The sequence below is a fragment of the Artemia franciscana genome, chromosome 13 (genome assembly GCF_032884065.1).
Source record: "Artemia franciscana chromosome 13, ASM3288406v1, whole genome shotgun sequence".
Classification (NCBI taxonomy): Eukaryota; Metazoa; Arthropoda; class Branchiopoda; order Anostraca; family Artemiidae; genus Artemia; species Artemia franciscana.
In genome coordinates this window covers 36,376,107-36,391,786 of record NC_088875.1, presented here as the reverse complement: position 1 = coordinate 36,391,786, position 15,680 = coordinate 36,376,107, and the positions used below count along the sequence as shown (strand labels likewise).

Below are 15,680 nucleotides of genomic sequence, written 5' to 3'. Positions count from 1 at the left end.
TTTCGTGAATTTTCTACTTTTTTCTATGGTGTCGCACAAATCTTCAAAGTCAAGAACATCCCTTTTTCGAATTCGAGACTCAATCGATCCGTGTATGGAGTCAGCCCCCATGTGCGTATGGCCTTTCACTAGATACTTGATACGAATCGTTTCAGGTCCTCCTTCACTGTTGACTATCAGTACAAATTCACTAAAAATTGTCCAATTTTTGTTCTGGGCACAGCAATTGTCAGTATAAAAAATGAAGTGCAAGATATCCCTATTCATCTTTAAGACCTTGTGGAAGGCACTACCTATATCAGGTGCATCACGTCCTTGTCGAGATTCGTTCCAAACAACGCAAAGGTTCTGGTTTTGTTGGGTGGCCTTAACGGGGGCAAACGTCTCATTAAAACACACGAGTCTTGATAGAAAAAAGGCCTCCTTTCTGCTGTGCATGATGGGAAGCAATAACACTTTTTGTAGGTCCACGGTGAACAACATGGTAGTTGAATCTTTTTCGTATTTCTGCTTATCTTCAGAAAATGCTTTTGAAACCTGTTCAACAAGATCTCTGTGCTTTCTGTACAGTTCAGTCTCTTTCTCGGTTGCCTCACCATTTGTACCAGGAGTTCTCGCAGCCCCTACTTTCTCTTTTAATAGTGTGCAAATGTCACAGCTGTCACTTTGGGGCATGCACAATGATACTTTCATACCATTAAGAATCTTCCTATATGTCCCATCACAGATTTTATTTGCTGGAAATTTTTCATTAAAGTCTTCTGCCATAAATTTGTAGCTCAAATCACGAGAAAGGTACCGAACATTTGGAGCGTGAGCTCGACGATAGTGTGGAATTGCTGGCTGAAAGCTTTCAATGTGCTGCATCACAAGGCTTCGATCAACTTTGTTTGGTGGCCCTGCCACTTTATGGCCCCTTCCGTCCTTGAGCTCATTCCCAAGAGCATCCCTTTCAATTTTTGACTTGATTGTAAAAATCACTCTGTCATTCTTGCCAAATCCTAGACAACCAAGGAATGTAGACTTGCAAACTGGCAAGTTTTCAACTTTTGGGGTAAGTGTGGGGTATTCATTCAAATTTCTGGGAAGGCTGTACCTAACTGTAGTTTTTTTTCTACACGCAGCTTCTGGGGCAATAGTCCTTCTTTTAACTGGTAGGAATGTCAGCAAAGAAGCGAGCCACATTTGTCTTGATTTATATTCTTTGCTCCAACATGTGTCATAAATTTTCCTGAATTCTACACTGGAAAACCTCAAACATGAGTTTGTACATTTGTTAGATTTACAGCCAGGTTCGTCAGGAAATGGATACTTCTTAACATCTCTTTCAAATTTATCTTTTTCTGAGCGAACTCGTTTTGGAGTAAGGTCAACAATAGACCTTCCTTCTCCTCCACCATTTTCTTCACGTCTATTTTCTCTATCTTGTCCCACAGACCTTGCTGCTACAGCGTCAATTACACACATGACATGGTCTGAGGAATCAGGTTCACAAACAGCATTGTTGCTTTCATTAGATGGTTGATTGTCCAAATTTAGCTGGTCATCTTGGGTCTCATAAGCTGCTGCATCCGAAGCCGAATCTTCCAAGGGCAGGAAAGGATCGGTAGGAAAATGGATCAGATTGTACTCTGGATGATCTGATGTAAGATCATTACTGACCGAAAGAGGAACTAAATCTGTAAAGAGCTTTCTCCTCTTCTTCAAAGTTGTCTGCCTTTCATCATCAGAAGACCCAAATGTCCCTTCAACGTCCTCCCAGTCAATATCAGACTCATCACTATCACCTCTACTTAAATCTTCTTTTTCGAATTCTTCATCAGCAAAGTGTTTTAACTGTGCCTTAGTTTTAGCTTCTCCATCAGTGGTGTCCCTTGATCGAGAATGTCCAGAAAAATTGGGTGATATGTCTGTTGTTTGATTTATCTGGATGATTTCTGGGGGGGAACAGGAACTAGCTCCTCGTTGCTCTTCACTGGAAGATGGCAAGTCGGTATTTGAAGTTGATGCCTCATTTGTACTTGCTTGACATGCCAATGTCCTGAAAAATTGGAATTCTAAGAACTTGTTATCAACCTTGATTATCTCAGATGAAAGAGGGGGTTCTAGGGCTATTTTGATACATTTTTTTTTGTTTCTAAGGTAAGCAATATTTAGAGGCCCTCAATTTTTTCTCAATGTTGTAATAGTTGACCAAACTAATCCCTGATTATCTCAGATGACAGAGAAGGTTCTAGGGGTTATTTTGATGCATCCCTTGTTTTTTATTTTATTTCAAAGGTAAGTCATGTTTGTAGGCAATACTAAAAAAATGGCTTTAGGTGGTTGGTTGGTAATTTGGTATGACGCTGCTCTCCTGTACTAATTCGACAGCTACATAGCTAGCTGTGTAAACTGGTTGTAGCGGGTCTGTTGTACCTACCTGGTAGTACAGATGGGGTTTTACCAGAGGGTTTAGGCCTACTTGGAGAAAAGGTTCCAAAATAGCATGAAGCAAAATTTTCTTACCTTAAATCTCTTTCCTTTTGTATAACCAACGCTCTCTGTAAATTTAGAAAGCCTCTTGACATTCTATGCCAGTACTCTTTAATAGCTCAGAGTTGGCTGGTTGTTCAGCTCTGCTCTGGTAAACAAACAATGATGATTGTGCTGAATCATGACATATACGTACTTTGACCTTTGGTTTCCTTTCTCATTTTAATGTGCCGGCCAAAGGCAAAAGTACGTATCTACACAGATACGTACTTTTACCTTTGGATGCGCCCAGAAATTTTTCAGATACGTACTTTATCCATATGCTATTTCCGTTAATATTTGGACTAGAGCCTTCTTACATATACCATTCGATTCAGCACATTTTTTTTAGTATGGTGGTGGCATTAAGTCGAGAAGTGAAAAATTGTGCATATACGTACTTTTACCTTTGGAGGGCCGTGCTAAGCGGATATTTAAATAAATTAAAAACCAGTAATTAAAAAAATAAATGAGAATTAGACAACAGAGTGTATCTGTAACATGTTAAGAGTGGCTGAGGGTTAGAATATTCAATCAGAAGACACCACGTCCATCTAGGTTGTCAAAAGGGTGTATCTAAAATATCCCCGGAACGGCTTGTGGTATTTAGTTTGAAATTTTGTTAAAACTAAATTTCTTCTAGCTTATTTGATTGGAAATCGAAATTTCTTGTGTTTTTTTAGTCAAAAGTGACTGGTGGCTAACCAGCCCCCTCATCGCGCCTTTATATTCCCAAATGCATTTGATTTAAAATTTTAAATATCCATTCTGTTCAAAATAGTCAAAAGGCCAAATAACTATGTTTCCGAGGTTGAGTCTCCAAGCTCAGCATGGTTGTACATGGTTGTGAGTGATGCAAGTTTCTTATTGTCTCTTAGATTAGAGGATTCAATGATTTTACGGTAGGTTAAATTTATGAGGCAAGGGCTGTAAGTTATGCAATTTGCTTATTGCTACGTTAATTCTTTGGTATTTTCTTTACTTTGATATTGGCACTTTGATACTAGCTTTGATACTTCGGTGAAAGTTTGATGCTAAAAAAAAATTATTTTGAAATATGAATTGTGAAAAAAAAATTTTTGGCAGTCAAAAACGAACTGGAATTAATTAAAAAAAAAAACAAAAAAACTTGAGATTAGAAGAAATAAAAGTGTATAGTAAATCAAACTCAAAACGATCAGAAATTACTATTAAAGAATAAATGGAACCCAAAACGAACAGAAATAAAAAAAAACAATCATAGCAAAAAAAATACCCAACAGGTACTAATATAAATGAATAAATAAATCTTAAAACTAGTAAAGCTTCAATTGAATATGCAAATCAAGCTTAAAACGAGCAAAAATATTTTACTGTTGGAGTATAAATGAAACCCAAAACGAACAGAAACTAAATTAACAACCATAGCAAACAAACATGCAAAAGGTACTAATATAAATAAATAAATTTTAGAACGAGTGAAACCTAAATTTGTATGCAAGTTAAGCTTGAAACAACCAAAAATCCCTACAAACAAGAGTTTGGGTACTGCCTCCTTCTCTCAGTGTAAAAGTCTAAAACCTACTGTGTCATTGCCTCTCTACTGAAAATGAATTATATAAATATTTTCTTTTGTACTTATTGCAACATTGAAAATAAACGTACGAATTAAAGTAACTTCAATTTTGGATTGATGAGCTTTCAGCAATTAATACCATTACATATCAAATATTCAGTTTAATTTGCTAGTTTTTTCCAAGGCTGTTCAAGACAAATCTTGTTTCACTACAAACAAGAGTTTAGATACTGCCCCCTTCCCTAACTGTAAAATTCTAAAGCCTACTGCGCTATTGGCGTTTCACTGAAAAAGAATCATATTACAAACGTTTTCTTTTTCAGTTATTGCAACATTGAAAATGAAAATCAAAATTACAGTGAAATAAAATCTTGAACTGATGATTTCCGACAATTAATATCATTATATATCAAATATTCCGTCTGATTTTATTTCTACTTTCCAAGACTGTTCAAGACACATATACTTTCCAGTAAAGTGCCAATAAGGGAGTAGATTTTACAGTGAGAGTAGGAGGCAGTACCCAAAATCTTGTTTTTTGTAACTTTTGTTCATTTTAAGCATAATTTGCACTCAATTTAAGTTTCATTTGTTTAAAAGTGTATTTCTTTATTTATATTAGTACCTATTGTGTATTTGTTTGCTATGATTGTTAATTTAATTTCTGTTTGTTTTGTGCTCATTTATACTTCAATAGCAAAATATTGTTGTTCGTTTTAAGCTTGATTTGTATACTCGATTGAGGCTTTACTCGTTTTTTATTTATTTATTTATATTAGTACGTGTTGTATATTTTTGCTATGATTGTTTTTTTTATTATTCCTGTTCATTTTGGTTTTTATTAATTCTTTGATAGTAATTTCTGGTCGTTTTGAGTTTGAGTTATTGTAGATTTTTATTTCCTCTTATCTTAAGTTAAATATGGCCTTTACTTTTCTTTGGAAAACTCCTTTTCGGAATTTTTTTTAATTAATAATTAAAGATGATAATTTGTTTGAAATAAGAAATTTTTTTTTTGTTGAATCTCCTAAACCATCAAACTTGACAAGATCAAGAGCACGATCCTAAAAAAGTTGATTTTCAATGGCTGGAATTAAACAACTTTAACCATCAAATGCAGCAAGACAAATCTTAGCAGCTAAGGCAAAGGGCATTGAAAAAAATGTCTGAAGTAATGATAAACGAAACTGAAGAACAAAGGAACATGTGGTTAGAAGATATGTGACAGTGAGAAGTGCAACGACTGAAAATCGAAAGTAAATAAAAAAAAAATTGTGGTTAGAAGATAAGCGACAGCGAAAACCACAACGAATCAAAAGCGAAAGTGAAGAACTAAGACATCTTGGACCTGGGAAACGGAAATCTTCCTAAAAATGACTCCAATTAAATCGAATTACCTAAAGATATGATTTCCAGCGGTAATTTAATTGAGGAAGTATTTCGAGATTATCAGGCAAATCAAAATTTTGATGTATTGAAGGAACGCGCTATTTTAGCTTTGCTCAACAAAGAAGCTGGTGAAAAAAAAATGCGAACATTATCGATCGCCCTCAAGGTAAATACAAATCTCACAAAAATTATGATTCTTTGAAGGAAAGACAAGAAGGAGGAATTGAATTCACTCTACAAAAACGGAAATCAATTGAGACAGATTTGCCATCCCATGACTTAAAATAAAGAAAATTACTCAATTATATAGCAGAATAATTAAACCGCATTTTTTTCCTGAAAACGGTATACTGATATTTCTGGCATTGAAAACGATCTAGATGGTTTACAACTTTGAAGAAGAATTCGTGTTTTTTCCAGGGTGGCTGTATCGAACCTATGGGGACGCCATGACATCAAGAAGAAGTGCGCATTATCTGCGTTAGAAGGAAGTGACTGTGAGAATCGAATATATGCAAGCCTTCCGAATGCCGGGGCCTGGGTGAACACCGGGCTTCTGGTACCATATATTGGTGTATTTACTTGGTACAGCAAAGGAAGACCAGCCATGATTTGGACCAAAAGCACGTCTACCTAACATGATTTTCTGAGCTATATAACAAATTGGGACCTTATTGAACGCGAAAAGACTCGTTTTGTTGAAAATTCTGAGTTCTATTGTCCTTTTAATGGCTGATATTGGTTGTGAGGACAGGTTTACGCCCTAGATGCCCGCCCTAGACTCATATGGAATCCGAGTGAATTTTCAAAATAACTATCATTATTATTATTAGTTATTGAAAACCTGTCTTCATAAAGAAATAAAATGACAGAGCGTTACGAAAAAACAAAAAATCAAAAGTAAAGGGGCATTATACTTTCTTAGGACGAAAGGCAATTCAAAAATAAAAGAAACAAAAAAAAACATACAAAAACAGAAGAACATGGGCACTTGTAGCAAAAGCGGCGAAGAAGAGCTATGACAGTTTAACTAGATTGCACTGTCTGGAGCTATAACTGGGTATGTTAATCACAGCAGTCAAAATTTTCATAAGAGTTGCACATAATAAGGGCTGCCCCAGGGGTAAGTGCCACAGATTATTGAAATTGCCTATTCTTCATAGATAGATTTTGGCAGAATGGTGGTAATTACTTGCTAAATTAGAATCATAAAAGAATTCTTAACAAATGTTACTGAAATATACAAAGTAGACCTTTGCTCCTTCTTTCAAGTGTGTACATTGTTGCATTGTATTTCTTTTGATCCATTGTTATTCTGGAATTATATACGTAATGGTATGGAATGTTTAGTTGTTAATGGTTGATTGTAATATGACTCTACCAGATCAAAATAGACTTAGTAAATATTTCACCAAAGGTGTTGGATTTTTACAAAAGTTTGTATTTACTGGTTTTTGAGCTTGTTGATCACACCATAACATTGTAATACCGAAGCCCAAAATCAGTACATACTTTTGGCTGTTTAAGTTTTAGATCTAATGGAACTGTTACATGTGTTTTTAACATACCATATACTTTTTCTAATATAAAATATTCATGTTTCCATATTTCAGGTGTCCTTACGTGGGATGTCATGAAAAACTGACTCTAAGGGATCTACAAGACGATGAACAGATGAAGCTTTATCTTAGTCAGCAAAGAAAGTAGTCGTATTACTATGTGAAAGCAACGTGGAGTAATTCACTGTGATAAAAGCAGCGTAAATTCTCGTATACGAATTGTTTTAGATTTGGTAAAAATATATTACCAGTTCGTGGGAAAAGAATACTTGAGGAACCGTTATAGTGTTTTATTATAAGGTACGTAAAGAGCCATCATAAAAAAACTTTGAAGGCCAAAAGTACATGAAAAGGCTAAAAGTTGATCGTTTTGTAAGTAGTTATGTAGAAACAGTAATGATGGCTACCGAAATGGAGACCCCTAAGAAATTCATGTCTGTGCCAAATGTTTTTTTTTTCTTTCAAAAATTACTCATTCAATTAAATTCTTATTCATTCAATTAAATTTTTTGATCCCATCACCAAATTCTCTGAAAGTACTGGAATAGTTCCGCCATAGTAGGAGTTCTGGATCATAAAAGTGAATTACTATATATACCACTCACCTTTTCGAACCTGCTGTTAGTGTAAACTACCGCAATGCACAATTTATGGTTCTAACCTTTGCACAAATATTGAGGATATTTATATGAGACTAACCACTATATTGCAAAATGTCTGGCCTTCTGTTTTTTCTTTCATGTTTCGCTTGATTAAAACTTTAACATGAAACCTTAACATTTTGTTTGCAAGTAAAAATCATAGACTTAGGTTATTTTCTTTTTTTTGACATCGAGGATAAAAGAGATTATTTATCCTAATCAAGAAAAAAGTTTAATCAGACTGTTGAATTTCAAGCGTCATTGCTTAATTCTGAAGTTTTATTATCAGTCAAAAGAAAAACTATTCGAAATGGCAAAAGGATTTTTTTTTTTTTTTAATTTATAATAAGTGCCTTCTCGTATAACTTACTCAGAGTGTAACACTTAAATATTTTAACAAATGAAGCTTTGGTTGTGTGGTAATAAAATCGTGTATTGTTTCAAATTAAAGTCCTAATACCAAAAATACAACTTAGGACAAATAGTGTGAGAGGACAAACCTTCATTTATATTAAAGGATTTCTGTTGCCCATAGTTCAGATTAGAGCTATAAGTAGCGTAATACACCCTCCAGTCTCAATTACAATTTTATCAACAATTCAAAAAATCTAATTAATATTTTCCCTAAACACCTGCTTACTTTTTGTTGCGTAAAAAATTAAATTAAATCAGCCATAGAGCTCTGAATTGCACCTTTAGTTGTATAGATATATGTCAAAGGAGGATCTTTGTAGAATTACACACTGACTATTATGCTCGAAAAGTCCGAAATCTCTTTGCAGCCAGTCATTCCTTTTTCATGGCATATTGACAATCACGCTTGTATGTTTCATAATTCTTTTTTAAGATTAAATGGTCCCTAGGTTTTATATTTGAAGAGCATGATATAAAAAAGAATGTTTTCTTTTCATTTTTTTTTTTTTTTAGTTTTTCTTCCTAGAATCCCTGCTCCATTTGCAATTATTTGTCTAATTAGTTGCTTGATAGATGTTGCTTATGGTATTACATAAGAAGCGGAAGAATTTAGGACCTGGACTTTGCTATGACATTGAGCTACTTAAGTTATGCAAGCAATAGGTCCAAGAGTACCTTATTTGCGTAAAGAAGAAGTCATTGGGATAGTTTGGCCCGGGAATATTCTTTGATAAAACAAAGGCATGGTGAATACTGGCTCCGCCCTTACCATCAATTGCGACTTCTAAACTGTTGAACATGTGACTGAATTCAAATACCTTAGAAGAATCAAAACGCTGGGGGATGTGAACACGATGTAAAGACTGGCATTAGCTTAGCAAGCTACGCTTTTAGAAGACACCTGTAAGTTTTTAAATTCCAGGAGAACTCATTATGTCTGGGAGTTTTCTTCGTTATTGTAACAGTCATTATAACGAGTAAAACATTTACTCGTTTTGCATTCTAAGCCTCCATTAGATACAGCAAGTCATGAACCAGACGTTGAGAGAGCTCACCTCGCAACAATTAATCACAGACGTGACAAAGCACCGCAAATGGGGGTATCTAGGACATACCATCCAAAAGCCTGAAACTATCCTCCAGTGACAGCCTGTAGAAGCTATCCTCCAGTGACAGCCTGCTGGATCCAGATGAAAAGGCAGGCCGAGGAATTCCATCAAACACAGCTATTGTGAAACCTCCATGGATATCCCCACGTGGGAAGACGTGTGGGCACACACAACAACAGACATGTGGCTCTTCTTGGATGCCCTAAACACCTCAGGAGGCACAGATGGGGCCTAAGGTAAAAAGTGAATGACGCTTTAATGGCTTATATTCCAGAAAAAATTTATATTGGTAGCTTATTTTCGTCAGCCCAGACCTTCAGAAAAAAGGAGAAGGGCTTGATGCAAGAATTTAAATTTTTCTTGGAGCCTCCTTTTACCTCGAAATGGGCGAAAATTTTTGTTTTCCGCATGTTCAATCGGCATGTATCTAGTGTGGGTGCAGAGATACATGGAAGCTAGGTGCCATTTCAATTTTCTCTAAGCACTCTTGATTGCCCACTTTGCGATTTTCCTTTTCTTATTTAAAAAGAAGTAAAAGCGCCTTAACAGGGTAGAGAAACTAGCGCACTGGATTTGATCTAAAAAAAATACAGAAATAACAATATTTGTCTGCAGAAAGTCCAGATTGGCAAAAGATTTGGATATTTTCTGTCTCATATAAGCTTCTATAGCTGAGGCGTTGAGTCGGGTGATCCCAAAGCCTGGGAGGGACTTAGCATCTCAGGGAATTTACCCTTCTAAAAGTGCAAAAAATTATAGCGTCTTTCTGCGGAATGTTCAAAAAACTGCATTCATCCCATCGCTGAACCATAGTCTTTCTACTTACTTCGCATTTGGCTAATCTGTTTTTGTGATGATACTTAAAGCACCTTTTTTTCTAGTTAGCTCTTAATCTAGAATATTTCTGCTTCAAAAAATATAACATAAATGCTTATGACAAAGACTTAAAAACGATCATAAAGTAGCTCATTAGACTGCTTTCCAATGATAAGCTGTTGTATTTTCGACATATTCCTACCCATTGATGTGTTATCTATAATGTAATGGAGAATCTACTAGCTTATAAGACTGCCTCTATAACCACCAGCGATTCTATGAGCCTCAGTATCAGGGATATTATATCAGGCAGTACTATATTTCATCGTAAAATTTAGTAACCCTTTTCTAAGCAGAGACTTATTTAATTGGGGATCGGCAGTTCCCCACTATGTTGTAATGGCTCCTCAGTTGATGGATGGTAATGACCCGATATCTAGTATTCGGATACCAGGTCCTATGCCAGAAAATTATTGTCTTTGAGCATATTTGCTATAAGTAGCAATTATATAAAACATTCGGTGTAGTTGTGAAATATTGCTCTCCTCCTCAAAAGGATTTTTCCTCTTCGTTTTTTACAGTGTTTCCCCGATAGTTTTGGTTTATTTGGAAGGACCATATTTAAAAAAAGAATCAAACTAGAATAAATTCAGATCACAAAAGCATATCATAAAAAAAAACGAAAAATATGTTGTAATGGCTTCTCAGTTGATGGATGGTAATGACCCGATATCGGAGTGTTCAATCATATTTGCTGTAAGTAAGAATTATCTAAAAAATTCAGTGCAGTTCAGAAGTATTACTCTCCTCCTCAAAAAGATTTTTCCTCTTCGTTTTTAATAGTGTTTCCCCGATGGTTTTGGTTTATTTGGAATGACCATATTAAAAAAAAAAAGAAGAATCAATCTACAATAAATTCACATCACAAAAGCATATCATAAAAAAAGCGGAAAATATGTTGTAACGGCTTCTCAGTTGATGTATGGTAGTGACCCGATATCAAAGTCTTTAAGCATATTTGCTATAAGCAACAATTATCTGAAACATTCAGTGCAGATCTGAAATATTGCTCTCCTCCTCAGAAGGATTTTTTCTCTTTTTTTTTTACAGTGTTTCCTCGATGGTTTTGGTTTGTTGGAATGACAATATTTAAAAAAAGAGTCAAACTAGAATAAGTTCAGATCACAAAAGCATATCATTAAAAAAAAAGCGAAAAAGTCCACATTTCCATCATGTGAATCCTACCCTGTGAAGAGAAAGACAAACTAAGGCTTTGAAGCTTAGTACTGAAAACAGGGGGGTAATAATTTCAGTAATTATTTTGTTTTAAAACGCAGATGAAAATTTCACCTCAGATGAACGATTCGAAGTTAAGATTTTTTATTTTAGTTTGGAGTTAAGGATTATAAGTTTCCGTCTGTCAAGCGACTCAGTATCTCATGGAGTGGTAAACTATTTGGAAATTAGAGAATTACAAAGTGTCCCTTTCCGTAAAAAATTTCTTCCTTCATAAAACATCCTCACAATGCCCTGTATTAACAAAAAAATTGAACTGCTTTGATCTATGATAGTATTGAAATAGGTACAATAATTTTGATTTGTTTTGAATCTTGTATACTAAAACTGGGGAGATAACACTTCGATTTTTTTTTTTTTTTTTTTTTTTTTTTTACGCAGATCAAAACTTTACCTCAGATCAACGATAATATTTTTTTTTTCTTTTAAGAAGCCGTGAGTTAAAAGTATATTGTTGAATTCTTGCAACCTAGGCCATATTTTTTTTAATTTACGGTTCATTCATCAACTGTGGCGAAAGAAAAAAATAAAATAGGTCAAATCAATGCAAAAGCGGTAAATTCAGTTAGGGAATAACTTACTTTAGGTCAGAAACTACCAAAAAGCAAAGTTATGGAATTTGGTATTTTACCATATCCGTTCCGAAAAGTTCACTTGGATTTCGAAAAGAATAGAGGAATGAGATTTAAATTTTGGGCGAAATTCAACCAAATTATCAACTTTTTTCAAATTTGTGGAAAAATTGTAGATTTTGGTTCGGCTTTAACTGTATTAAATAAAAAAACAAGTTTTTTTTTAGCTGAAAATAAGGAGCGATATCAAAACTTAAAACGAACAGAAATTACTTCGTATATGAAAGGGGCTGCTTCCTCATCAACGCCCCACTCTTTACGCTAAAGTTTGACTCTTTCTCTCAACTCTGCTTTTTAAAACAGTAAAAAACTATAGCGTAAAGAGCGGGGCGTTGATGAGGAAGCAGCCCCTTTCATATACGAAGTAATTTCTGTTCGTTTTAATGTCGCTCCTTACTTTCAGCTAAAAACACTTGTTTTTTTTAATTTAATTTCTGAACGTTTTTGAATCAATGCATGTTTTGATTTTGGCTCTCCGCTTAGGAATAATTAACACGAAATTTGCAAGTTTTTTTGGCTAAATGGCTTTCTCATAGTTTTGATCGAATGATTTGGAGAAGAAAAAAGCGGGGGAGGAAGCCTAGTTGCCCTGCGATTTTTTGGTTACTTAAATAGGAAACTACAACTTTTAATTTTTACGAACATTTTTATTAGTAAAAGATAAACGTAACTTATAAATTAGCTTACGTAACGCACTTTTGTAATCTCATGTTTTTATTACATATTCACCCCCTCGTCAGTACCTCGCTCTTTACACTAAAGATTAAATTTTGTCCCAACTCATTAAGAATGACCCCTGAATCACAAAAGCCGTAGAATAAATAGTTGAAATCACTTTAAAATAATTTAGCGTAAAGAGCGGGGTATTAGGAGGAGGTGAGCCCCTCATATGCGTAATAGTTTATGTTCGCTTTAAGCTTTAATGCTGCTCCTTACTTCCAGTTGAAAAAACTTCACATATTTATTTTTTCATTGTTTTTTTTAATAATGCTAGAAAATCCTGCGCTCCCTTCATGGGAATTTTCTTCCCCCATGACAAATTCCTCGATGGAAAGTTCCCCCAACATAACCCCCTCTTCTCAGCCCCTCCCCCAACCAACAAATCCCCCTGAAAACATCTGTACCTTTCCCAATAACCATTACTATATGTAAGCACTGGTCAAAGTTTGTAACTTGTAGCCCCTCCCACGGGGACTGTGGGGGAGTAAGTCGTCCCCAAAGACATAATTATAAGGTTTTTTTACTACGCTGAATAAAATGGCTATCTCAGAATTTTGATTGGTTGACTTTGGGAAAATAATTAGCGTGGGAGGGGGCCTACGTGGCCTCCAATTTTTTTGATCACTTAAAAAGGACACTAGAACTTTTCATTTCCCTTAGAATGAGCCCTCTCGCAAGATTCTAGGACCAATGGGTCGATACTATAACCCCTGGGAAAAAAACAAACAAATAAACACGCATCCATGATCTGCCTTCTGACAAAAAATACAAATTCCACATTTTCATAGATATGAGCTTGAAACTTGTACAATAGGGTTCTCTTATACGTTGAATCTGATGGTGTGATTTTCCTTAAGATCGTATGACTTTTAGGGGGTGTTTTCCCCTGTTTTCTAAAATAAGGCAAATTTTCTCAGGCTCGTAACTTTTGATGGGTAAGACTAAACTTGATAAAACTTGTATATTTAAAATCAACATTAAAATGCGATTCTTTTGATGTAGCTATTCGTATCAAAACTCCATTTTTGGAGTTTTGGTTACTATTGAGCCGGGTCGCTCCTTACTACAGTTCGTTACCACGAACTGTTTGATTTAAAATCTAAAATTATCACTACGAGACTTTATTCGCAGAAGTGGGTACAATACAAATGGTATAGGGCATTTGCGAGACGTTGTTTGGTTTTGTTTTTCCTCTTCCTCTCAAAGAACTGACTGCTTAGATTCTTCTGTGTTCTGCTGCACTCAAAGGACAACGGCTGCTTCACTATTATGACACGTCCTGGGTTGGAATGTATGACACTGTAATTACTCGATTTTGTTGAGTACAATTACTGGTATCGTGGAAATACAGACACAAAGAGAAGCATACGCTACCATTTATTGAATAGCAAGAGAATTAAGTTTTGCATGTGCCCTAAGAGTTCTAAAGGCTTTTACATAGTCGTCTGTTTATTCGGATTTGTACGATACGTCACTCGGGTGTTTGAAAAACATCTGAAACTCTTTCCTAATAAGAAAAATGGGTGTCGTGCCATTAGAGAAAGATCCTTGGCACGCCAAGGTGTGCCGCCATTTTCCCTAAAAGTCATCTAGTCGCCACAGAAAATAAAACCTGCGCTACATCGTGGTCAAGTATCCAGGACCCCTCTTGTGAGAAGATTGGGGGTAGGTAAATATCTCTCAGCCAGTAACTTTATTCCCTGCTCTAAAACGTATTAAAAGAATGAAAATGCCTAGTTAACAGGATTAAATCCCTCCCCTTGAAGAAATCAATACTTTATCCCTGGGCTCTAAAGATCAACATTGACCCCGATGAAGCTCCAACCAAAGCTTAGGTCTAAGCACTCTGGAGACAACTAACAACACTGACATCTGGTTTTAATTCATGTCTGAAGATTAGCTGTAAATGGCTGTATTTTGATCGTCTTTTAATTGGCGTTTTGCTTAAAATCTGTTTTCTTTATGGTCCGCACGTTTACCGTTGTGCTTATTTGCGTTTTTGCTCTAGTAAAACTCTCAACGACGACCGGTGATATCAAACGTCTAGGGCGAAAAGCAGCAGAACGTTAGGAGTTCACCTTTGAACTAACTAACTACCTAAAGAAAAAGATGTAAAGAATACGGTATTAGACTTTACAGTCCCTACCGGCGATGCTGATCTCCGTTTCTTGGTCCTTCAGCCAGGATATGCAATGGGGGGTTGGGGGCCAACCATCCTGTGCTTTCGTACACCCTTCCTCTTTACCTTCCCCATATTTCTCCAGGTACCCATTTAGAGCTTGGTCAACTCTGGCTGAGCTTACAGAGTCAAACCACTAATCCCCGTCCCAAACTAAATAAATTGGGTACGCTAGGATTCGAACCTTCGCCCTCTCAGACAAAGGGTCCTGAATCCAGCGCATCAATCCACTCGGCCAGGACGGCTCACAAACTAACTAAAGACAATAAAATGAACAAGCTTGAATTAGAAGTCTTACAGTGTGAAAGTGTCTACTTTCAAGTAAAAGGTAAAGGTCTGAATATACATTTCAGCATTAGAAAATATTATGTACAAGAGAAAAAAAGGATTGGCCCTTAACTTGTAGGGAGAGTTAAGGGTAATTGGTTGGCTATCCTATAGGCTAATTTTAAATTTAACCTGTTGTATAAAATGACTTGAGCTTCTGCTCAAATAGCAAAGTAGGACATTATATAATTAGCCTAATAATAAATTCAGTATGCAAAGGCATTAACTTCGCAATGAATTACATTTGCCTTATTATAAATATCTTCTTCAGTTTTAGGGCTTTAATTTTTGAACTTACATATACTAATCAGGATTCTATCACTCGTTGAAATATTACTCCTGACCTTCAGCTGAATTATTAAGGTAAGAATTTAGACTAGGCTGGTTTGAATTCTAGATGATGGCCTTTTTACTATCTTGGAAAGTGCTTTAGATTGCTACATAAAATTTTGGGTTTACATCTAAAGTCCAACATCGGAGTCAATTGAGAGGGATACCTTCTCCTCCTTGAACTTTGGAAAATACTTTT

The 15,680-nt window shown here is 35.5% G+C and overlaps 1 protein-coding gene across 2 annotated transcripts in view; it reads left to right on the top strand.

Annotated features, from left to right (window-relative positions):
* The window catches only part of LOC136034885 (E3 SUMO-protein ligase NSE2-like), a 235,066-nt gene extending 227,531 nt beyond the window's left edge, over positions 1-7,535 (top strand). Inside the window, exon 5 of one of the 2 annotated variants that reach the window (XM_065716373.1) lies at positions 7,072-7,535. In XM_065716373.1, the coding sequence (XP_065572445.1) occupies positions 7,072-7,165 (94 nt within the window). In that variant the 3' untranslated portion in view covers positions 7,166-7,535. The remainder of the gene's footprint in view (positions 1-7,071) is intronic. The other variant, XM_065716375.1, reaches the window with a different exon arrangement.
* Positions 7,536-15,680: the final 8,145 nt, after the last annotated feature.